Source organism: Colossoma macropomum, unplaced genomic scaffold (genome assembly GCF_904425465.1).
Source record: "Colossoma macropomum unplaced genomic scaffold, Colossoma_macropomum, whole genome shotgun sequence".
Taxonomy (NCBI): Eukaryota; Metazoa; Chordata; class Actinopteri; order Characiformes; family Serrasalmidae; genus Colossoma; species Colossoma macropomum.
Genome location: NW_023494804.1, coordinates 7,908,133 through 7,932,170, shown reverse-complemented (window position 1 = coordinate 7,932,170; position 24,038 = coordinate 7,908,133). Strand labels below are relative to the sequence as shown.

General features: G+C 42.9%; 1 protein-coding gene across 2 annotated transcripts in view; it reads left to right on the top strand.

Moving 5' to 3' along the window:
• msi2a (musashi RNA-binding protein 2a) overlaps positions 1–24,038 on the top strand; it is a 372,596-nt gene that overhangs the window by 101,977 nt on the left and 246,581 nt on the right. For both annotated transcript variants that reach the window (XM_036595440.1, XM_036595439.1), the window contains exon 6: positions 22,418–22,510. In XM_036595440.1, the coding sequence (XP_036451333.1) occupies positions 22,418–22,510 (93 nt within the window). The remainder of the gene's footprint in view (positions 1–22,417; positions 22,511–24,038) is intronic.

Below are 24,038 nucleotides of genomic sequence, written 5' to 3'. Positions count from 1 at the left end.
GCATTTAGAAAGAAGCTGCTGCATGTGAAAGCTACCTCGGTTGTATGCGATGGTTATGAATACACTGCCCACTGCTCAAGACATTGTTTTACAGTAATTTTGAGATAAGCTTTTGCCTTAAATGTCTTTTTTTTAGAGATGAAAACTTATTTCTCACTATTTCACCATTTACAACATTACGTATAGAAACTCCAAAGACATGTTGAGGCCTATGGTCATTTTGGATAGTAAATAATGTGGCTATGTTTGCATTGTGGACATTGCAACCCCTGGTTTCTATCACCACAGACACTCCAAGCTGTTGAGTTTACCTTCATTGAACACTATATAGAATCACTCTGAATGACTTTGTTTACATTTCAGTGATTGAATTATTCAGAAATGTTGGAACAATGAGTTGAAAGCTCCAGTATAAGAGCAGTCTAGTCTTAGTAAAGACAAATGGGGATAGTGGACAATCCTGCTGAGCTATGATGTTTTAGATGCCTTTTCTGAACAGTTTTATGTCTCAGACACTTGAGCACCTGGTCTCCTTTGTTTACGCCCCCAAGTTGTTCCCGAATGTGCTGCATAACACAGCAAGACCGATCCTCCATGTGCCTTGATTGCTAACTCAACTAGCTGTTGCCATCATGACGTCAACTTCTTTAGAGCTCTTTTGTGTACAAGAACATGCTTGAACAGGGCTTGTATTGACTTTCGTAATCAACAGATACAGTACCGAATGTGGCTCTGGGCAAATTGCTCCGGAAATGAATGAAAAAGGAAGCGGAACGCACCTCAGGAGACACAGAGGTTTGCGTGCGCGACTGGGAGCGCATGAGTTTGTTTATTTGCGAGGACGCTCCTGGGGCAAAGATGGGGAGATTTGGGGAGAGTGAAGTGGGCTGGCGGAGAGCGAGGCGAATGAGGAGCCACTTCTAGCCCATCTGCAGCCGCCACTATAGCCACAAGCTGTTTTCATTATTTCAAAGAGGACAGAGAGAGTGAGCGAGAGAGAATGGGGCGAGAAGAAGGAAAAAAAAAAAGGAAAAACGATCTGTTCCATTTCAGAGAGGCAGATTTTTGCCCTCTCCTTTTCACCAGCTCCCTTTTTCTTGCCTAGTTAAGAGCGACTCTCTGGCGGCCGGCAGAAAACCTCACGACTCCTGTGCGCGACGGAAGCTTCATTACTTATTCTTTTGGACAACAAAAGCCTGTTAGCGTGGCGCTCCAATTCCCGCCGAAAATGCGTTAGCGAGCCGAAGGGGGCGGGTTTCAATAAGAGCTGGGTGTCCTCGGTGTCAGCCGTTTGCATTCATCCACGCCGAATTATATTTGACTTATTAATAACACCGAGCTTTCTTCCCCCTCACATTCCTCAGTTTTAGCGTTCTTTACACGGAGCCGCATTGTCTGGCAAAGTAGCTGTTCAAGGTGCCCTTGCCGCCGTTATTAGAGGCAGGCAGAGAGGCACTTCTGCGGTTAAGATTCATTATCGTTTTCTTCTTTGGCCCTTTCTCCTGCTGCTAGAGTGAGGGGAGGTGAGGTTCTTTAAGGTAACAGAAGTAGTTATTCTATGGCATCGCTCAAAGAAGGCTGTGTGGCACTGGTTTTTAAGAGTGTAGTAAAAGATTTCAAACAGCGTGCCCCTAAATATCCATCCCAAAGCACTTCCACCTTCAAGATGCATCATCAGAAGGGGAGTTTTCTCAGTCTTACTAAAATCTTGCTCTACAAATTATGCTTTCTAAGTTGTATTAACTCCACACACCCCGTCTCGTCTCCAGGCTTTTTATTTTATTGTCCTTTCTATTGTTTATTAGGTTATAAAAAGGTAGAAATATGTACTTTTCACCTGGAAAAACTTATTTAAGGTGCACATTTGGACCTTAAAACCACTGTTGTACCTTTGAGGGTACATTTACATTGTACGAAAAATGTACCTGCACAGAACCTTTATTTCTAGCAGCATAGAGATGCTGCTACATTGCTGTAAGAGGTGAGTAGACTACATAGAATAGTCTTACATATGTGGTTTCTGACACCGTATAAAACTGTGCTCTATAAACATGTACATTGCATGCTAAAAACCTGAATTGCACCCATTTTCAAGCCTGATTTTTGTCCATACTGGCATCCAAAAGTGAAGAAGCAACCTTCAGACACCAAGTGTTTTAAGGGATTAGATTTGAGGTAGTCATGCAAATTTGCTCCAGAGCCTTTTCATGCTTGTAGAAGTCTCTAATAAAGGCCTAGTCGAACACCCACAGGTGAAACAGGCCATTCAGGCACCAAATGACACCTGATGTGATCCTCTAGTTGCTTACATTCCTACCGCAATGATACCGAAGCAGCCAGGTCATCGTTCCAGCCGTCCATTTGATGGGTCATTTTCCTTAATGTCACCAGGTAAAATAACTCCATATCGCTGTTATACAGGTGCAGTGTTGAAAAGAGCGATGATATAATAACGGAGCAACAATAACGATGCGAGGTAGCGTTGTGGTAAAGTGGGACTGTTAATGTAAAATATGACGGCTGTTAAAATCTCTGGACCCTTTTCCATAACAGAGCAGCTGCGGCGGTTCCTCCTGTAAAACTGATTTATCCCGGACTCCCAAATGGTTCATTACATAAAAGTCAACAGTTCTTTATGGTGGCATTTGAATCGCGGGCACTTACCGCCGACTGTTCTCAGCCTGCTGCTCAAGTACCTCTCTGACATTCGAGGAAGAACACCTTCCGAGGCGTTGGTGGATATCCCTGGCGGGACGCCCCGTGCTTGAGCAAGTGTGGCTGGCAGGAGCGCTGCTTTTTAATTGGCCGGCGGACCTCGAAGGTTCGCGGCGAGGGGGAGAGCGGAGATGATAAATGAACCGAATGCACTGCCGTTTCCCTCCACCCCCCCCGGAACATTCGGGATGCTGCCGCGTGAGGAAAGACGGAGGAAAACCTCGCATGGCGCGAGGCTGGAAACGAGGGAGCTGGGAGCAATTAGCGAAGATGGAGCGAGGGGCGAAAAGAGTGATGAACGAGTGAGCGAGAGAGAACGGATGAGTCAGTGCGAGGAGGAGAGAGAGAGCGAGATAGAGAGAGGCAGAGGAAGTGCGGTGGAGGGTTTGGAGTTGCCGCTGCTCCGTAGCTCATCTGTCCCGCGCCCCTAGAGGCCGACCAGCTGTGATGTTTCTTGCTTAGCTGCACAGTTTCCTCCTGGGGGGGCTGAGAGATGGCGGGAGGGGGGGGTGTTGGGTTGTCATTAGAAACGTTGTCGTAATTGCAAACCAATCCCCTGGTTGTTGTCGCTTTCTCATAGCAACAGCACTAAGGCAAGAGCCTTGTTTTGGAATGTGATTTCCTGTTGTGTTGCTTTCACTCACATACAGTTCTTTTGTAAAAGGCACAGGCCAGCCGAGGAAAAGCTATTTAAAGCTATGCTAATGGCCAAAAGTATGTGGACCATCACACCTATATGAGTTTGTTAGACATCCCATTCCAAAACGATGGGCATTAATATGGCATTGTCACTTCTTTGCGGCCATAACTGCCTCTACTCTTCTGGGAAGGCTTTCCGCAAGATTTTGGAGTGTCTGTTGGCCCATTCGGTAAAAAGAGCATTTGTCAGGTCAGGCACTGAGAAGACCTGGCTCATGTTCCAGTTCATCCCAGAGGTGTTCAGGGGGGTTGAGGTCAGGGCTCTGTTAAGGCCGCTGGAGATCCTCCACATTAAACTCATTAAACCGTGTCTTTACGGGGCTTGCTTTGTGCACAGCGGCACAGTTTACTGGAACAGGAAAGGGTCTTCCCCAAACTGCTGCCACAATGTTGGGAGCATATAATTGTCTAAAATGTCTTTGTACGCTGTAGCTTTAAAATCACCCTTTACTGGAACTAAGGGGGCCTAAACCCTGAAAAACAGCCCCAGACCATTATCCCACCTCCACCAAACTTTACTGTTGGCACTATGCATTCTAGTAAGTGGTATTCTCCTGGCTTCAGCCAAACCTAGATTTGATATGTATATAGTGAGCAGCCCCCATTATAGTCAGTAAGCTCTTAAACCACGCCACTCGAACTCAATAATTCAGTGGTATCCACATACATTTGGCCATATAGTGTATGTCTTATATCATTACATATGTTTCAAAATGTTTATCAACTGTCTAGCTTTTTTGCATTCTCCCACACTCGCTATCTAGCGTTCGCCTACTAGGTGCATTAGCCCACCCACTAAGAAAAGCGTCCTGCTTCTTTTTAAGCACATTTAAAAAGGTGTCGCCTGATGCCCCCTATAAGACTTTTGCACACTACTGCATTTCCTGTTATGCAGCATTTATTGATATATGGAGTGCATTCAGGACGAGCAAATCCCACTACAGTGCTAACGGCAGAGCAGTGAGACTAGCGGGACTCCATGTAGTCGATTTAGCACAGCCTCAGGCCCTATCTCTCTCTCTCTCTCTCTCTCTCTCTCTCTCTTAAATCACAGTCTCCTTCACTAATTGACAGCTGTGTTTTGTGGTGTCTCTACATGATGGAGCTGTGATGTATCTCAGGGTGTTTGAGTTCTGATTAAAGAGGTTTGGGTTTAGTTTGGGTTTTCTTTCTGTCTTTCTTTCTTTCTTTCTTTCTTTCTGTTTACTTTCTCTTTTCTCTTTCCTTTTTTGTAATATCTTTCTTTTTACTTCTCTTCCTCTTTCTTCCTTTCTTTTGTTCTCTCTTACTCTTTCTTTCTTTCTTCCTTTCTTTCTTTCTTTGTTTCTTTCTCACTCTTCTCTCTTTCTTTCTTTCGCTCTCTCTCTCGCTCTCTCTCTCTCTCCCTCCCTCTCTCTCGGTGGTGCAGTGAGCAGTGAGGAGTCAGTCAGTGTGGGCAGACTGACAGCAGGTTTTTGGTGGGTGAGAGAGAGAAGCCAAAAGCCAATTAAAGCTGGAGCCCCTGTGAGCCCCTCCCCCTCACTAGGCCTGCTGACGGGCGGGTGGGCTCACTCAGAGCATGTCATACCAAATCCCCACACACTTCTCTCAGCATTTATCCAAAGAGAGAGAGGGAGAGAGAGAGAGAGAGGCAGGTTATATCTACCGTATGCATAATGTATGTATAAATCCAACTTGTTGGTTTATGATTATGATTGATTATTGTTGTCTTTGTTATTTGTGTTGTTATCATAGTATGTTATTAATATGCCTTAATATGCCAATACAGCTGTTTTGCATTTGGAAAGAGAGAGAGATAGAGAGAGAGAGAGAGAGAGAGAGAGAGCTGAAAGCCTGAGTGAACACACCGTGTATCCTGATCTGGTCTATTATCATGCCTCTGTCATACACGTGGCAGTATTTAAACTCCCACGAGGCCGACTGATCCATTAATGTGTGTCAGTAGAATATTAACATTAAAATAGTTTCCTTCAAAAGCTATTGATCAGCCAGATTCAGTTCAGAGGAATTGACAAGGGGAAAGTCATCAGCAGATATTGACGGCTCTTTCATCCGCAGCCGAGGCTGTCCAGCTGACATTACGCTCACCTTGAGCTGTCAGTCTGCTGGGTATGCAGGATGCAGTGGAAGTGAATTAGCCCAATTAGATGGGAGGAATCTAGTGGAGAATTAGCCACATTTCGAACAGCAGAATACACTGGAGGTGAATTAGCCAAAATAGCAAAGCAGGATCTGGTAGAGGTGAATTAGCCACATGAGCAAAGCAGGATCTGGTAGAGGTGAATTAGCCACAATAGCAAAGCAGGATCTGGTAGAGGTGAATTAGCCACATTAGCAAAGCAGGATCTGGTAGAGGTGAATTAGCCACATGAGCAAAGCAGGATCTGGTAGAGGTGAATTAGCCACATGAGCAAAGGGGGATCTGGTCGAGGTGAATTAGCCACATTAGCAGAGCAGGATCTGGTCGAGGTGAATTAGCCACATTAGCAGAGCAGGATCTGGTAGAGGTGAATTAGCCACATTAGCAGAGCGGGATCTGGTAGAGGTGAATTAGCCACATTAGCAGAGCGGGATCTGGTCGAGGTGAATTAGCCACATTAGCAGAGCGGGATCTGGTTGAGGTGAATTAGCCACATTAGCAGAGCAGGATCTGGTCGAGGTGAATTAGCCACATTAGCAGAGCAGGATCTGGTAGAGGTGAATTAGCCACGTTAGCAGAGCAGGATCCAGTAGAGGTGAATTAGCCACATTAGCAGAGCGGGATCTAGTGGAAATGAATTAGCTGTATTAGCAATGCTGAAACCAGTGGAAATGAATTCATTAGTGTCAGAATTAGCAGATCAGGATCCAGTTGAGGTGAATTAGTCATGTTAGCAGAGCAGAATTCAGAGGAAATTATTTAGCTGGATTATCAGAGCGAGATCCAGGATAGCTGCATTTGCTGTCTTAGCAGCATAGGATCCAGTGAAGGTGAGTTAGCCATATTAGCAGAGCACGGTGGCGTTGAGGTGATTTTCTGCTTGCACTGTTCTACTACAGACACACTGTCAGAGCTGTGGATAGTCTGCACAGCTGCCCGCTTCAGTGCCTCGCAACGACACTGACATTGACACTGACCTGCGTGTGTTGGGGCAGCAGAGATGACAGTGTGTGTGTGTGTGTGCGCCTGTGATTGTATTTGTTTTTGTATGTTTTTAGGACGGAAAATGTCCTGGGTAAAGCTTTTACAAATGGGAAAAATTGTTTGTTTTTGGTGACTGACGTTAGGGTCAGGGTTAGATACATGTACACTAAATATCCAGAACTACCCAGACACCCCTTCTAAGTGAATACGGCTACTTTAAGGTGCACCTTTGGCTGACACAGGTGTTCAGCCGCACATGAGCCTGTGTTGTACTATATCTGTATTAATATAGGTTATATATATCATAGATGTAGTACATCTTGGTATTACATACAGATACATATATGTAAACCTGGAGTCCTGACACGATATAAAAACAAAGCTGTGTGTGTTAGAGAGTGTGTGTGGGTTGGAGTGATCTCAGCTTTGGTCTGCCTCGCTGCACTGTACAGCATTAGCAGTATTGATGTGATTACAGGCTCAGGGTGAGTGCAGGGTGTCTGGAGGCTTAATACGTTTGTGTCGCTGAGGCATTTGTGTGTGTTCCGTGGTGTCCATGCACTTGCCGGTACACATACGGCATGAAATCTTGATGAATTATGAGAAAATGAATATTGCTTTTGGGCGTGGAATGAGACGTGACTGTGCAGTTGGTAGTTGGTAAACATTATTTATTTCTGTTCCTCAGATTTCATCCAATCTGGATGTTGTAGCAAGTCATGTGACTCATTGATAACAGTGGGCTATATGGCAAAAATATGTCCAATACATTTTCATTATACGTGATATGTATCACAATATGTGTTTGTTTATAAATTGGGCCAAACAAAAGGTACCATGAAAACATGGCATATGCACTGTGTACAATGTTCCGTTTATTCAGTCTTTGTATAAGTAAACAGTTTGCAGTGGTTGCTTTAGTATCCCAGGTGGTTACTCGGGTGTTGCTAGCTAATTGCTTGGATGTTGCAAGGGCGTTGGTAGGTGGTTACTATGGTGTTCTTTGTAGTTGCTAAGGTTTGGTAGGTGGATACTGTGGTATTCCATATAGGCTGTTTCTACGTGACTGCTATGGTACCCTAGGTGGTTGCTATGGTGTTTGTAGGTGGTTATTATGGTGTTTTTTGTGGTTGCTAGGGTGTTGGTTGGTGGTTACTATGGTGTTCTTTGTGTTTGCTAGGGCGTTGGTAGGTGGATGCTATGGTATTCCATATAGGCTGTTTCTATATGATTACTGTGGTACCCTATGCGGTTGCTATGGTGTTCCAGGTGGTTGCCAGTGTGTTGGTAGGTGGTTACTATGGTATTCTTTGTGGTTGCTAGGGTGTTGGTAGGTGGATGCTATGGTATTCCATATAGGCTGTTTCTATATGATTGCTGTGGTACCCTAGGTGGTTGCTTTGGTGTTCCAGGTTGTTGCTTGTGCTCCAGTCTCAGAGATTTTAATCTGGGATCCACTGATTCATTCAGGGTGTCTTGATGTAAAGTGGTTCGTTATGGAGTCAGATAAGAGGTTTCACTGGTCCACTTAGCGAGTCAGATTTCTGTACAGTGGTGGTGATAGTAAGCAGGGTTTGCGATGTCTACAGATACGCTAATATTTCCATTTTATTTATTATCCAGATAGCTCAGTGAACCTACAGGTGTCTCTATATGTCTTGTTGATAATAACCGAATTAAACCAAAATCTTGTTGTATCATAAAACAGCGTCTCAGGCATCAGGCAGCATTTTAAACCATTTTATGTAAAAGCTTCCCAAAATATAGTTTAGATATAGTATAGTTCAGTTAAATGCTTTGGACGTTCGGTTCCCATCACCACCACTGTGAACAATTCTGACTCCTCTAGAATGGAGCATACACGTCCACCTCCCACCCCCAAAAGTCCGTGTCACGGGTTAGTTTACTGCTTTTACTCAAATAAGATCATCATATCATATCAAAGAAGAACAAATTCACTCCTCGTTTTGACTTTAAGTATCAACATATGAGTTCAGTCTCTTTTTGTCTGTTAGCATCCTGCGCTAAGAGGTTTCACTGGTGCAGCCTTTCAGAGACACGGGCCTCGCCTCCCGCTCTCCTGCACATTTTCTATCGCCCTCAGCTTAATAGTCTGGATAATTTCTTAAACACTCGGAGCTCCCGAGCTCCAGTCTCCCAGATTTGGCCTGGGGCGAGCACTTAATTATCATAATATTAATTTTTCAGAACAGCTTTGAAGAGCACTTCTGGATTTCACCGTTGCTCTTATTTACGTCTTGGGTGGAAAAACGTTTATTTATTTATTTATTCATTCACTTACTAATTTATTTATGTATTTTACCTATTGACTGCTGTAGGCTCGTTATTTTAGAGTAGCTGCGTTCGCACGAATGGCCGGCAGCTGGTTTCGGGTGTCAGTCTCTAAGGCCCTGTACTGAGCAATAGGCTGACCTACCAATCTTCATCACTGGTCTTCATCGTCACTGGCTAGTTTAGACCTGCAGTGAGCTCTGGCCAGTTTTATATAAGAACCTTATAAAGCTTTCAGTTGCTCAGGACTGCATTAAAGGGGGTAATACTGAATTTTTTTTTTTTATATATATATATTTTTTTTTACATAAATAATTGTAGCCAGTGATTCAGAGTGGTTTGACATGAAATGGTGCATTGTAGAGGAAGTTATGGACTTCTCATTTATTTTTAACAATGGTGGTGATAGGAACCAGGCGTCACAATGTCTTCAGTTCAAATATAAACAGTTTATTTACTATCTACAATGTAGTTGTGAGCTTATAGGTGTCTTCAGAGTTTGTATATGTAATGTTGATAATGATGAAATAGTGAAAAAATAGACTATTCTGTTTTTTGGGGAGATTTTTAAATACATTTTAGGCCAAAACTATCATGAAACAATGAGTACGTTTACATGCACTGCATAATCCGATAACTGCAGAAAATCAGATTTTGTCAGTAATCCGATCAATGCGTTTACATGCACTTGAATGATCAGATAATGGGGAAACTCCAGGTCTACATGAGTCAGACAGTAATTGGATTTCCGCTTAGCAACCAGCCAATAAACTCACAGAGGAAGACGTGATGTAAACGTAAAGTAAAACTCAAACTTCATACTGTTGCTTTTTTTTTTTTAACATAGCACCACTTCAACGCTGCTCGCTTATTTCCGGTACCGCAGTCTGTTTTTGCACATGCTCGGACTGAGAAATCCGAAAGAAGTCAGAGTATGAGTTCACATGCACTGAGAAATCAGATTACTGAGCTAAAATCCAGCTCTCTTTATCAGATTTCTTAATCAGAATTCTAGACCTTACTCCAATCTAAGAAATCAGAGAATGCTGTTTACATGATCATTTGAATAATCAGATAGCTTCAGTAATCTGATGATAATCGGACTACTGAGCACATGTAAACGCACTTACTGTCTCAGGAATCAGGCAATATGATGTCACCATCACTGAATGTTTCTACCATTATTTGGATCTTTTAAGCAGAAAATGCAGCTTGTAAGACTGAACTTTAGAAACTTAAAGCAAGAATGGAAGCTGTGACAAAGGTGAAGAGTGGACATTAAATATTAAAAAAGATATTATATTTAGTTGTTGGGGCTTTTGTTTAATTTTCTGTTGAATATAGTTTCTACTTTTTTCACCCGAGGCTGAAAGTATCTTGTACTGAATGTTCATTCTAAATAAATGAATGGTGGGCTCTGATATTTGCACAGTGCTGTAAATCGAATATATCACAGTGACAAAATTAGACCTTTAAGACTACACGGAGAAGGAAGCCGCCTACCATATGTATTGATTTATTGCCAAATGTTTGCCAAAATTGGTATGAATGAACGTATCGCTGAGCCCCTCTGACTGACATGCTCTCGCCCCGGGGCTGAACCGTGCAGCTGTGGTGTAGCGGCAGGAAAAGGTTTTTACTGTTACAGGAGGCAGCGCGTTTCATTCAGCTGCTCTTTCTGACAGAGTCCCCTGGCTGTGTGTGTGTGTGTGTGTGTGGTGAGTTTGCTGTCCTTGTGCGAAAGGCTGCTGTAATCCTGAGCTGCAGTGCTTTACCCTGTCACTCTGAATTTGCGCTAAGCGTCTCTCCCTCGCTCCTCTCCTCCACTCTAATTGTATTGTAATTAGCAATTAGGGCTCTATTTATGCGCACTAGAGCTCAGACTGGAGCACTTCTTAAAAAGGGCCAGGAGGGGCCCGGGACCCCCAGCCCTTGTACTGTCTTTCTCTCTTCCTTTGTCTTTCCTCTCTCTCTCACTCTCTCTGAATGTTCCTGTGCTCTCTTTCTCTCTCTAAACTCTCTCTAAAAATGTTCTCTCTCTGTCTTTCTTCCAATCTGTCTTCCTTGCTGTTCTCTCTCTCCTCTCTCTGTCTGTCTCTCCATCGCATTTGTCTCTCTCCCTTTCCCTCTTCCTCTTTCTTTCTCTTCTCTCTCTCTGAATGTTTTTGACCTCTCTCTCTCTCTTGGTCTTTCTGTCTTTCTCTCTCTTCCTTGCTCTTCTCTCTCTCCCACGTGTCTCTCTATCACTCTCTTCGCTCTCTCTTCTTTTCTCTTCTTTTCTCTCTCTCTCACACTCCCTCTCTCTCCCTCTCTCTCCTTTTCTCTTCTTTTCTCTCTCTCTCTCTCTATCTCACTCACTTTCCTTCTCTCTTCTTTCTTCTCTCTTTCTCTCTTTCACTCTTGCTTTCCCTCTCTCTTCTTTTCTCTCTCTTTCTCTCTTTCCCTCTCTTTCCCTCTCTCTCTTCTCTTCTTTTCTCATCTTTTCTCTTTTTTCTCTTCCATGCTCTCACCCTCTCTCTTCTCTTCTATCTCTCTCTCTCTATCAGAATATTTCTGTGCTCTCTCTCTCTCTCTCCTTCTCTCTCTGTCTCTGTCTCTCTCTCTCTCTCTCTCTCTCTCTCTCTCTCTCTCTCTCTCTCTGTGTGTGTCCTGAGAATCTTCTCTCTTTCCTGTGTGAGTGGAGTATGTGACCTTGAGGAGTTCTGACCTTGTTTTGCCTTTCCAGCGCAGCCGTGCAGCTGCGACACTCAAACTGCGAGCGGAATGACGCAATACAGCTTCACACACTCACACGCTCTCAGCGCGGTCTCGTTCCCTCGTTTGCTGTAGATATTAATTTAGCTCATCACACTGCTGTCATAAGCAGCTCTGCCAGCAGCCAGCATGAATAAACAGCGGCGGTCCACAGCGCTAATTGAGCAAAGCCCGCGCGGTCGGGTGAAGAGGTTTCATCCACTCGGTCCTCAGCACAAACGCGGGTCACTGATAAGCTGAGACAGAGGAACGTCTGGACACAGGCGTACGCATCTTCACCGGCTAGCCAGCCTCGTCAGAACGAGAGGCCTGCTGCCCCATCACAAACAAATTTGGACCGAGTTTGGCCCGATTTTCAAGCTTGAGTCGGGCTTCGGTTAGTTTTCTACTGAGGCAACCCTGGTCTTCATCCTTAAAGGGAAAATCCATCAACTTTTAAAATTTTCTCTTAATAAAGTGGTAAAGCAGTAAACAAATTCAGTCAGAGTGGTTTGATGTGAAATGCCCCATTCTAGAGAAACTTGCTTCATTTACTGTTCACAGTGGTGGTGACAGGAACCAGAAGTCCAGTGAGTTTAATGCCTGAAAAAAGCAACCTTATAATTTTTATTTATTCATTTTTTCCAGAAAATGGTATTACAATATATATATACACATACATATATATAAATGTATATATGTGTGTATATATATAATTAATATAATATAAAAAATAATAATTCACCATTTCCACCATTTCACTATTACTACTATTATATCTAAGCAATTAAAAAAGGGGTATATTCATGTACATATCTCTTGATGTATACAGATCTGATATACATATTTACATACACACTACACACACACATTTTCTGACATAATTTGAAAATGCCTGTTGGCCTTTACATTGTATGTAAATTTCATTATTATTGGGCTAATAGAAATGGCCCAAAATGACTTCTAAGGAAGTCTGGTTCCACTGACTTACATTAAAAGTAAAGTACGGTTTTTCATTTTCCTGTAAAATTCTCTTTTTTGAGATACGAGGTTTTGTTCCCACAGCAGTGATGTATACGCCTCTGGTTCCCATCACCACCACTGTAAAGACATCCAAGTCTATAAGTTTCTCTATATTGAACCATTTCATGCCAGAAAAAAACACTTACACTTTGTTTCCATCTCAGTAATACAATTATTCAGAAATTGTGACAATTTGGTGGACTTCCCCTTTAACGCTATGAGCTCATTGTCTCTGTTGGCGTCTGTTGGTGCTGCTGGCGTCAGCTGTGTGACTCCTGGTTGAGATGGATGGTTCCTCAGCGCTGGAGATGTGATAATTCTCCCAAATTCTCCCTCTCCGCTGGCCCCTGTGATGGGCTGCCGTCACCTCGCAATCACCCCGCTCTGGAAATCAACAGGGCCGTCCCGGAGAGCTCTGATTGCAGGGAGCCTGGTTTGGGGAGGGGGTGGGTACCTCGAGTCTAAATGACTCCCTTTGGCTTTTTGTCTAAAACAAGGGCACTTGTGGCAAAGTCAGACAGCTGTAATCAGCTGGCCACAAATACTGCCATTCACTTAATCAGGGCCGATAGAGGAATCGAGTGGAGTGAGTGTGTGTGTGTGTGTGTGTGTCTGTGTCTGTGTGTGTGTGTCGGAGTGTCTGATGGAGAGGATGCATTTGGAGAGAACCTCTTAAGCTCACCCACTCTTACTCTGCTCTGCTGTCAGCTTTCAGCCCTGGCTCCGTTCATCATCCAGCGGCTCTGTGGAGCTCCTCCGCTGCTGCCCAGGAGATGAAACTCTGCCGCAGCGCGATGTCTCAGGCATCGGTCAGCGCGTTCGTAGACACGTCAGGAGATAACTTTACCTTTATTACAGCTTCCACTCTTTTCAGGAGACTCGCTATCTGTTTTCCAGAGGAATCTGCAGTCATACCTCCAAAGTTCAGTCTTAGAAGTTGTATTTTCAAAGCAATCCCAACACAGTGATGCTGAGGTCTGGACTCTGGGGTGGTCAGTCCGTTGTTCAGCTTCTTTGTTCTTGTCCATTTTCTTTTCTCAGTGAGGTTCTTCTTAACAGCTACACATCCTTTCAGACCCATAGCGCTGAGTTGTCTTCTCACAGTGGTAGGATGGACAGACACCTGTGACACCTGTGGATTTTTTTCAGGATATGGTTGAGGCAGATGTTGTGTGGATTGAGACAGTGTGCAGATTGAGGCAGTATAAATATTGAGGCGGATTTAGACATTGTATGGATTGAGGCAGTGTGTAGACAGAGACAGTTGGAGCAGTGCACATTGAGGCAGATGTAGACATTGTGTGGATTGAGGCAGTGTGCAGACAGAGACAGATTGGGGCAGTGTGCATATTGAGGCAGATGTAGGCATTGTGCGGACTGAGGCAGTTTGTAGACACATACAGATTAAGGCAGTGTGCATATTGAGGCGGATGTATGCATTTTGTGGATAGAGGCAGTATGCAGACAGGGGCAGATTGAGGCAGAAAACAATCGAACAATTGGTAAAATAAATGAATAAAATAAGATGATGTCATATCTGATTGGCTATCAGCCAGTTAACTGTTACTTTGTTTATACACTGGTTGTTGTTGTTGTTTACAGTTCCTCTATAATTGCTCTAAAGTCTGTTTTTTATGATCCATGCATTTGTTTGAGTTCTTGTGCTGTAATACTTATCATGAAAGCAGTGACCAACTGCCCCACCCCTAACATGCCCACTGAGCCATCTTAAAGGGTCTCTAATCCTCAAAAAGGCCCAAGAATCTTCTCAAAAAGAAAAGAAAGAGAGGAAGGAGAGAGAAGACCTCTGTCCTTGTGGGAAAAGTGAGTGAGAGAGGTCATTCGTTGTCCAGCTGTGTCTTCTTGCCTGCCGATTTATCGCACGTTTGCAGTCGTCCGCTCGCAGCTTGTCCTGGGCCTGATGTTGTGGTGACTGCAGAAACCTGTGAGTCCCAGAAAGACTCTACTCCGCGTGGGGTCCCGAGTTTGGAGCTTTTTATTTGTTTTTTTTTTTTTAACTTTTTTTCTCCGTGTCACTGTTTGTCGCATCATGCGTCCTCCTTCAGGGGGCTTTAATTGGTTCTGCCTGTCGTCCCCCTCCGCTCTCACAGCTTCATAATGCCCATATCTCATCACAGTCATCTCGGTCTCTCTTTATCTCTCTCTGCCCCCATATCACTCGCTTTCTCTCTCTCTCTCTCTCTCTCTCGGTCTGTCTTTATCACTTTATCTCTCTCTGCCTCCATATCGCTCACTTTGTCTCTCTCTCACACCCTTTCTCTCTCCCTCTATGTCTCTCTATCACTTTATCTCTCTTTCTTTCTCTCATCTCTCTCTCACGCCCTCTTTTTCTTTCTCATTCTCTCTCTCTCTCTCTCTCTCTCTCTCTCTCATTTGCACACATAATGAGTCAGTGGTCTCTGTGCTGCAGGGTTTGTGTTGACAGATCTCTGAGCGAAGGCTCGATAGCACGGCTTCTCCCTCAGATCAGTTAGTTTGGCATTATGGCGGTCACTGATACTGTCCATTATCTGTGTGTGTGTATGTGTGTGTGTGTGTGTGCGTGTGTGTGTGTGTGTGGCTGCTGACAGAGGTATTGTTCAGATTGAGGCAGATTGAGACAGTGTGCAGATTGAGGCAGTGTGCAGACAAAGACAGACTGAGGCAGCGTGTAGATTGAGGCAGATGTAGGCACTATGTGGATTGAGGCAGTGTGCGGATTAAGTTAGACTGAGGCAGTGTGCTGATTGAGAAAGATTGAAGCACTGTGCAGATTGAGGCGGATGTAGGCACTGTGTGGGTTGAGGCAGTGTGCCGATTGAGGCATACTGAAGCATTGTGCAGACTGATCCAGACTGAGGCAGTGTGCAGACTGAGGCAGACGGAGACAGAGTGTGGATGGAGACAGGCGGAGGCAGAGTGCAGATGGAGACAGACCAAAACAGTGCGCATATTGAGGCAGAGTGCAGATTAAGGCAGACGGAGGCAGAGTGCAGATGGAGACAGACTGAGGCAGAGTGCAGATTGAGGCAGACGGAGGCAGTGGATGCGAAGCGGAGACGCCTCGGTTTCTGTGTTGTGTTCCTGAACGTGATTGCGGACATTGTTGCCGGGGCTGATTTGCATGTTCAGGGCTGGTTTGAATGTTCTTTTGGCTGCTGGTTGAGACAGAAACACAGACCGAAACTAGTCTAGAGTCTACAGTCAGTCAGTCTCTCTGCAGCTCTTAGGTCAGTTGAGGATTCTGTAGCAGGACAATTATTATTATTATTATTATTATTATTATTATCCATCCATCCGTCCATCATCTAAACCGCTTATCCTTCTGGGTCATGGTGGGGTGCTGGAGCCTATCCCAGCTGTCATTGGGCAGAAGGCAGGATACACCCTGGACAGGTCTTATTATTATTATTATTATTATTATTATCAAGTATTTATTTTAATTTTTTTTTAAACATTTTTCACAGAACCAATTGCTCCCTTGCTCCCTCTCTATTTCTCTGTATGTCTCTGTATATCTCTCTTTATCTCTCTCTCTCTCTCTCTCTCTCTGTCTGAGTCTCTCTCTTTCTGGCTTGGTGATATAGAGGCTGCTCAGGATGTCGTCACAAGAGAGAGAGAGAGAGGGAGAGAGTAATTGTGTTGTTTCAAGGCCTGCAGAAATCCCATCAGCCGTTCGGGGCGGTCCTGTCACAAAGCATAAAGACGGAGCTAAAAACTCAAGCGTCCGCCAACAAAGCGCTAAAAAAGCCCCTCCAAGAGGCGTCCCGCTTTATCCATCACCAGAGAACCCGAGTAAACAGCTGTAGGAGGCAGCAGGACAGCCAATCAGAGTCAGACATTTACATACATCAGTCTTAAAGGCACAGTAACAAAGCCTGTTCAGTAATAAGGGATAAACAGAGTAAAAATAAGGACATTTTTAGTAAAAAATAGCACATCAATGCATAAGGACTAAAAATACTACAGTTCAAGTGAAATTTGGGAGATGGGAACCTTTAAAATGAACTTACAGGGTATATTTCTATCAGTAGGCCAACAGGGACCATCGATGTCTAACAGTGGCCATGCCATATTAATGTGTGGGAATGAGATAATTAAATTGTGGCCATGACTTAGTAAGGCATGGGAACAAGGTCATGCCTTACCAGGATGTGGTGAAGGCTTAATTATCTCATTCCCTACGCCTTACTAAGTCATAGCCACGCTTTAGGATCTGGCTCCCACACCTTACGTCGTGGTCGCTCATTATTTTTATTTGTATGGGATGTCACCAGCAGGGCTCTGTATAAACGTTTAATTTGTATATAGTGTTTATTTATCCATCACAGTAGTGGTCATTTCTGCTAGCTTCTCTTTGTGAGTGGGCGTTCACTGTGTAGTGTATTCCACACTGGGTTTAATAGCGCTTATAGCAGATGTGTCATTTACACAGACATTTTATTAAATATGTGAAGGACTATCCGGACAGGATGACTTTTGTATGGGGGGGTGGGATAACGCCAGTTTACCACAAGACGTTTGTAATATTTATGACCAGTTCACACAGGATGGGAACCCTATAGATGTAGAAAACACTTCATTTGAATGTTTAGGGATTTAGGGGTCGGCTACATGCGGCTCTTTTACTGCCCTGTTGCAGCTCCACAGCAGAATTAGATCTTTAGGTAAAAATAAAATAATCCTCCTTTACAGTAAAATAAAGCTCTGCTGATCATTCAACACCATTTTAACAATAAATGGTCTTAAATACTGGAGTTAATTTATAATTGCTAATTCACTCTTTAACCCTGAAGGTTGGTGCCCAGACTGCTGGTCACCATAGCAGCGCAGACAACAATCTTGCCTAGCTAGTAGTTAATGAATAGGCAAAGAGAAATGTTTAAGACGGACATTGATAATTCAGAGAATTACGGACTCGCTTGCATTTATAAGCACTCCAGCTGGTTTCCTGATACGTTTAATCTGCAATGAGAAACTGTCAAACACTAAGCCAGCTTCCCGTTCCACCTTAAACGGTGCAGCAGTTACATTGTGGCACCTCAGGCACCATTTAAGGTGGAGTGAGAAAATTCAAACAAGGAGCTGGTGAATGAGAAGCGACTTCAGCCCTGTAAAAAGTCGAACGTTGAGAGACATTTTACAAGAAACTATTCTACTTTTGAGGAAAAGTTTCCTGTCGGAGATGCGAGAAAAGGCTCTCTAAAGCTTAAAGCAGTGCAAAGTCTGAGTTTTCATTTATATTTTTTATCTTATATTAGTACATTAGCGCATACTGAGACATTTTTACAGCCAAAATGGTAAAATGATAAAATGTTGTGTCTCCCAAGGTGGTATGATTTTTGTTGAAAGGACAAAATGGCTCTTCCTAACATTTAGGTCGCGACCCCTGCACTAACCATCCATCTAGCTGTCTTAAGTGAATACACTTTCATAGTGTTGTCGTTAACATGGCAGTTCAAGGCCTACAGTCAACGTTTCTGCGTAAAATCAAAGTTTCTTTCTGTAGGTTTTGCATGATTTAATGGTCGGGGTGCATATTTGCTTGATTTTCGCCACAGAGAACACAAGCCAGCACTTCTTCGACTGCATTTGTACTTAAGAAACTCAGCAGAATATAATAGCATTTTTATCAACGTTGATTCTCACGAGATTAATATAATCTGGGCTTATTTGTACACTTTAATTTATAGAAGGTAAAGCATTAATACACCGCCTTGTGTGGGATGTTCTGGCCCTGGCTGATAGAAGTGAAGGATGGTGATAAACGAGTGCACGGCATCTTTATCGCGGGCGTGTGACCGAAGACAGGGCTGATAACCTCGGTGACGGGGTGAGATCCGGACGAGGCCTCACTCTCTCTCTGGACGGCCAAGCAGATTTGCATCTGACTGGGTTCCATACAAATGCTGTGACCTCACATGCAAACTGAATGGGCGAGGCTGTCCACTCTGCTGGCACCTGGATGTGCAAGGATACACATGCCCACACAGGCTTCTGAGTTTGTGCTGCAAGTTTCTCTTTTTTTAATTGAAAGAACAAAAAACATTTCTTTTTATTATTATTATTATTATTATTACAAGTAAGTGCTTATATAAAACACATATGATACATATTGCACATATATACTACATATATAATGCATGTGGGACTTATTATTACATATTGGTACCTATATGTACAGGTCTTATTTTTACATGCTGTATTATAAAAACATATATAGGACGTATTGCAAATAGGGGATTACATATATATATATATGTATACTTACATATTGCGCGTTGTTATTACATACGCTTTTAGTTGAGTGGCAGTCTGTATATGTTTTCATTTTCAAGCCGTGTAAGAGAGAATCTGTATGAGTAAGTATGTTTGTGTTTATATACATGTTAGTGGATACATAAACACAAACATACACACCTACTTGTCTTGGAGAGCTGTAATCATATGTACATCTGTCCTCCAATGTCTCTCTCTCTCTCTCTCTCTCTCTCTCTCTCTCTCTCTCTCTCTCTCTCTGATACACTTAGCTTCATATTTTGCCCTTTTTTCCTCTGCGTACTTCTAATGCTCCATATATTTTGCGCTGTGGATTTAATTGAGGCTTTAATGTGCTCTGATTCTTTCCCCCCGTGCTGCCTAATTGTGTTTGGAGGAGGGAAAGGGTCTGCGTTTGTGCTCTTTATTGTCTTAAGTGTGGCGCATTTTGATGGCTGATAGAAAGTACCAGAACGTGTTGCCGAACAAATAAACATGCCAGAGGTTTAACAGGGTGGAAAAGGTGCTCTAATGGTGCCCACTGTGAGTGTGTGTGTGTGTGTGTGTTTATGGGGTTGTGGGGTTGCGCTCCCCCCACTGCAAGTTGTTTTGATGTGGCTGTGCAGTGACTATTAAAGTGCATTTAAGCAGCATTATTTGCAATAAAAGCTTAAACAGCAGAAAATGGTGAATGTTTCAGCCGAGCACTGAGAGACTGAGAGAATAGAATAGAATGGAATAGAATAGAATAGAATTTTTCTCTGTTCTGTTCTGTACTATTATATTCCAATTCAATTTCTTTCCTCACCTGTACTGTCTAATCATATTCTCTCTTGACTCTCCTATCCTTTGTTATCCTATGATATTCCATTCCATACTGTCCTATTCTGTTCTCTTCCATTTCATTCATTCATGTTCCAGTGGATAGAATGTGATGAAACATGATGGAATGGGATAGGATATGGCAGCACAGGGCAGGACATGACAATAGAATAGAATGGGATAGGATAGAATAGGATAGGATATGGCAGGACAGGACAGGACAGGACATGATGTGAAATGACAATAGGATAGGACAAGATAGGATAGGATAGGAGAGGGCAGGACAGGAGAGGACATGACAGAATAGAACAGGATAGGATAGGACAGGAAAGTGTAGGATAGGATAGGATAGGATAGGGCAGGACATGACGTGACAATAGAATAGAATGGGATAGGATAGCATAGAATAGGATAGGGCAGGACAGTAGAGGATATGACAATAGAATAGACTAGAATGGGATAGGATACCTTAGGAATGGAATGGAATTGAATGGATGGAAAGGAATAGAGCAAAGAATAGTAAAATGCCTTTGTTTTCATTGTACAAGAGAAGTAAAACACCATCCGTTTGGTATTTAAGCTATGAATTCTAAGTATAAAGTAATGATAGAAGAGCAGAATACAACTAAAAGTACACATTTGTAGATTCTTATCCATAAATACATAAAACATGCATAAAGCTTCTGCATGCAAAGCTGCCGTGGTGAAGGAGCATGAATACAGTATAGATAATAAAGCACTTGTAGTTTCAGACTTGCCTTCAATTAAAGCTTTCGTTAAGACAACAGCGTGTCGGTTCATCTCAAAGCAAAAAGCAGCTTCAGAGAGAGACCTTTAGCGCTGCAGCTCAGGCCTTTGGTCCCAGCGAGCTGCTTGAATGACTCACTCGCTCTGCTTGGTAGTGTGTGTGGGCGAGAAAGCGGGGAACTCCAGGAGCAGTCGCCGCTCACGCTCCGCACAAGCACATTCAGTCTTTATTCACTCTGTGTATGGGTCTCTATTACTGGTCTCAGCCTCAGAAGCTCCGCCCACAGAGACCTTCTGATGTTTAACTATATTGATATTGTACGCTAAGATAGCCACAGCTATCAGAATCTGACGCTGTGATTGGCTACGTAAACACTCATGTTTTCTGTTTCTTATCTGTTTGACGGAAAACAAACTTTATCAAGTGCTGGCTAGAGTGCTAGCCACTAGCTAGCAGTTGCTAGTAGTGTGTGTGTATATATATATATATATATATATATATATATATATATATATATATGTATATACACACACATACATCCAACAAAAGCACATTTGGGGCAAAATAATGCCAGTCTTAGCTTACACTTTATTTGAACCCCTCTACGTAACATTGACATACCCATAACAGATCATGTTCACTAATATAACAGTGTTATGTTACCATTACTGTTAATTATCATGACAGATATCATAATGTTTGATGTTGTGACTGCTAACTAAATTATTTTTAACACAAATGAGCTTGTGATATTAGTCATGACATCAAACAGTATGACAATTACCAGTAATGATAACATGACCTTGTTATATTACTGGACAGTTTGTCATGACAACTCATAACAGCATATGACTCCTGCTGTGACATGTTTATGGCATGATTATGTCAGTGTTATGTAGCAGAGTTTACGTAAAGTGTTACCCCATTTCTTTCCCCACATTTTTAGTTCGTCAGTATGTTCGTACTGCTTTTTCTTTTCCGATACCGATGTTGGAACCTTGAGGATCAGCCGATATCGATACTGATCCAATATTTTTTCTGTAAAATGTATTTAAAATAAGATAAACAATATTATACAATATGTCAATACACATTAAAAGTATAAATATTATAAAGTTGATGTAATATAAATGTATATAAATTGATGTAATATAAATGTCTTATTTTAGAGGAATAACAAGGTTTTCCTTCAGAGGAATAATTTGCAGGAGTAAAACTGTTATATTACAAAGTCATATTACATTACGTAGCATGTCACAAATATTTAAATATTGCAAGCATGAATGCTATCCTATCAGCTCTATTGTTTTAGTTTTATACCGTTTGAAAATGCCAGCTGATTCGCATATATTAAAAAGCATTTTGCTGCTGGGAGAATGAAACCTCATATCTCTATTTTTAATAATTTGAAAATACCTGTTGGCCTTTATATTGTATGTAAATGTCTGTCTGGTTCCATTGACTTACATTAAAAGTAAAGTATGTTTTTTCCTTCTCCTGTAAAGTTACCATTTCGGAAATATGAGGTTTTGTTTTGATAACGACGATACGTGAAACAAGCTATTTGGTGTGGGCCATTGTGGGCTGAATAGAAGCATGTTGGCATTGTTATCTGTGGCAAAATTGGATCGGATTCATTATTTTTCCAATATCCAATTCAACATTTTCTGTTAATATCGGCCAGAGACCGATACCTGGTATCTGATTAGTGCCATCCGTAATTGCATGACACATCACATATGGGCTGCATGATTTGGACTATTGCAATTAAGCAAAATAATCACAATGGTCCATATCATGCAGCCCTTATCTGTGATCGATTGGTTTACATGTCAATCAAAAGGCCCCTTCCTGTCAAAGTAGGTGGTTTTTAAAGGAAGCCTATTGATTGCTGGTCTGATATTTTCCCTTTTTTCCAAAGCTGCCATCTGTCTTTTTTGCATGTATCTTGTGATGATATTAGCTTATGTACTGATGTCTCTCGTTTTCTCTCGTCTCTCCAGATGGTCACGAGAACAAAGAAAATATTTGTGGGCGGACTATCGGCGAACACAGTCGTGGAGGACGTGAAGCAGTATTTCGAGCAGTTCGGAAAGGTAAGCGGCTTTGCTTTTCTCAATTTTTTTTTTTTTTTGCTGCCACCTCGGGTGCCACCCCTCCCCGAATCCTGTCCCGCTGAGGAGACGCAGCCCGGGGGCACAGAGCGACAGGAACAGCTTCAGATCTCCAGGAACACACTCGCGTTCGCAGCTCCACGATGCTGAGTCAAGACCAAATTGCAGATGTGTTAGAGAGCGGAGGCGCGTGAGGGGAGGGGAGGGGATTGGGACGGGACGGCTGAAGTGCTGTGTGATGCTCTGTTGATGCGTAGCTGAATACAGCTTCTGAAAATGCCTGGAAGCAGATTGTGTAGCTTGTTGATGTTGCGCTGTTTTGTTCTCCGCACCTCCTGCTGAGTGGCGTGTCTGAGCCTCTACAGTGCAGCTTTCATTGACGAGTAATTCGTTATCACTTCTGTAGCGACTCTCTAACCTGGATTTATCCCATTGGTGACCTTCGTCATGTTCAGCACCAGGTTTTGAGTTTGCGTACGTTGACGTATAGAGGAAAGTCTTGGAGGGGTTTGAACTGTACACAAACCAATGGTTCTTTTTCTGTAGTTGTTTAAACGGCAGACACGCAGAGAGTTTTTGCATGCTAGCAGTCCTCAAAGTGGTCCGGCTTGAGTCTCACCCTACTCTAATAACCATGCCCACTTAGCCAGCCTTCATACTGCTGCCTCCGCAGGTAAGAGCTGCGTTCCAAAGCTTAGGCTGCAGCCAAGGTAGGGCGGGTCCTCAGTAGGGCTGTCCTATGAAAACTCCTCCTTAGTAGCCTATTGGTCACACAAATAGAGCAGTCCTAACGAGGCTGCATGGTGACGTCACCAGAAAGGTCCCGCCTCTTGCAATTGCAGTGAAAATGGAGCCTGTTGCATTGTGTTGGTTGCTTTTTCATTTCTTCATGGAAATGGAGGAGATGTTCTTATGTAGTACAACAAGCTACATATATACAAATACTTCTAAATAAAATGCGATATATGGATGATATTCGATATATAAACAAATGCTTTAATTCATTGAATTAATTTCTTCTTTGCGTCATTCATGCACAGAGAACTGTGGGTAACCAAAGGCCTGGAAGGATACATCTGTCCTCGAAATCACTCAAAACATAGGCTGGATTTCTAGGCTGTATGCGAAGGGTCTTTTACTTTGGAATGGCTTTCTATGAGGTAGCGGCCAAGAAATGCAGCCTAGGCTTCGGAACGCAGCTACCGTTTCATATATAGACGTCTCTGACAGATAGAACACTGATTTGTTGTAACTGATTCAGCAGACACTTCAGTGTTGATGCTAACAGTGTTTCTGTGGGTTAACTGGGTCATATTCTGCCTTCACTAGAATACGTTGGACATGAAGCTGAAGCTAAAGCTAAACAAGTCTAAATAAAGTCTCGAGACTTGTGATCTATGATTTGATCGTATACATTCTATTTGTTTCTTTCAGTATCATTTTATTCCAGTTTCTGGTGGGCCAGACAAAGGTTGCTAACTGGGCCGCCATGCTTAGTTTGTTTAAGGTC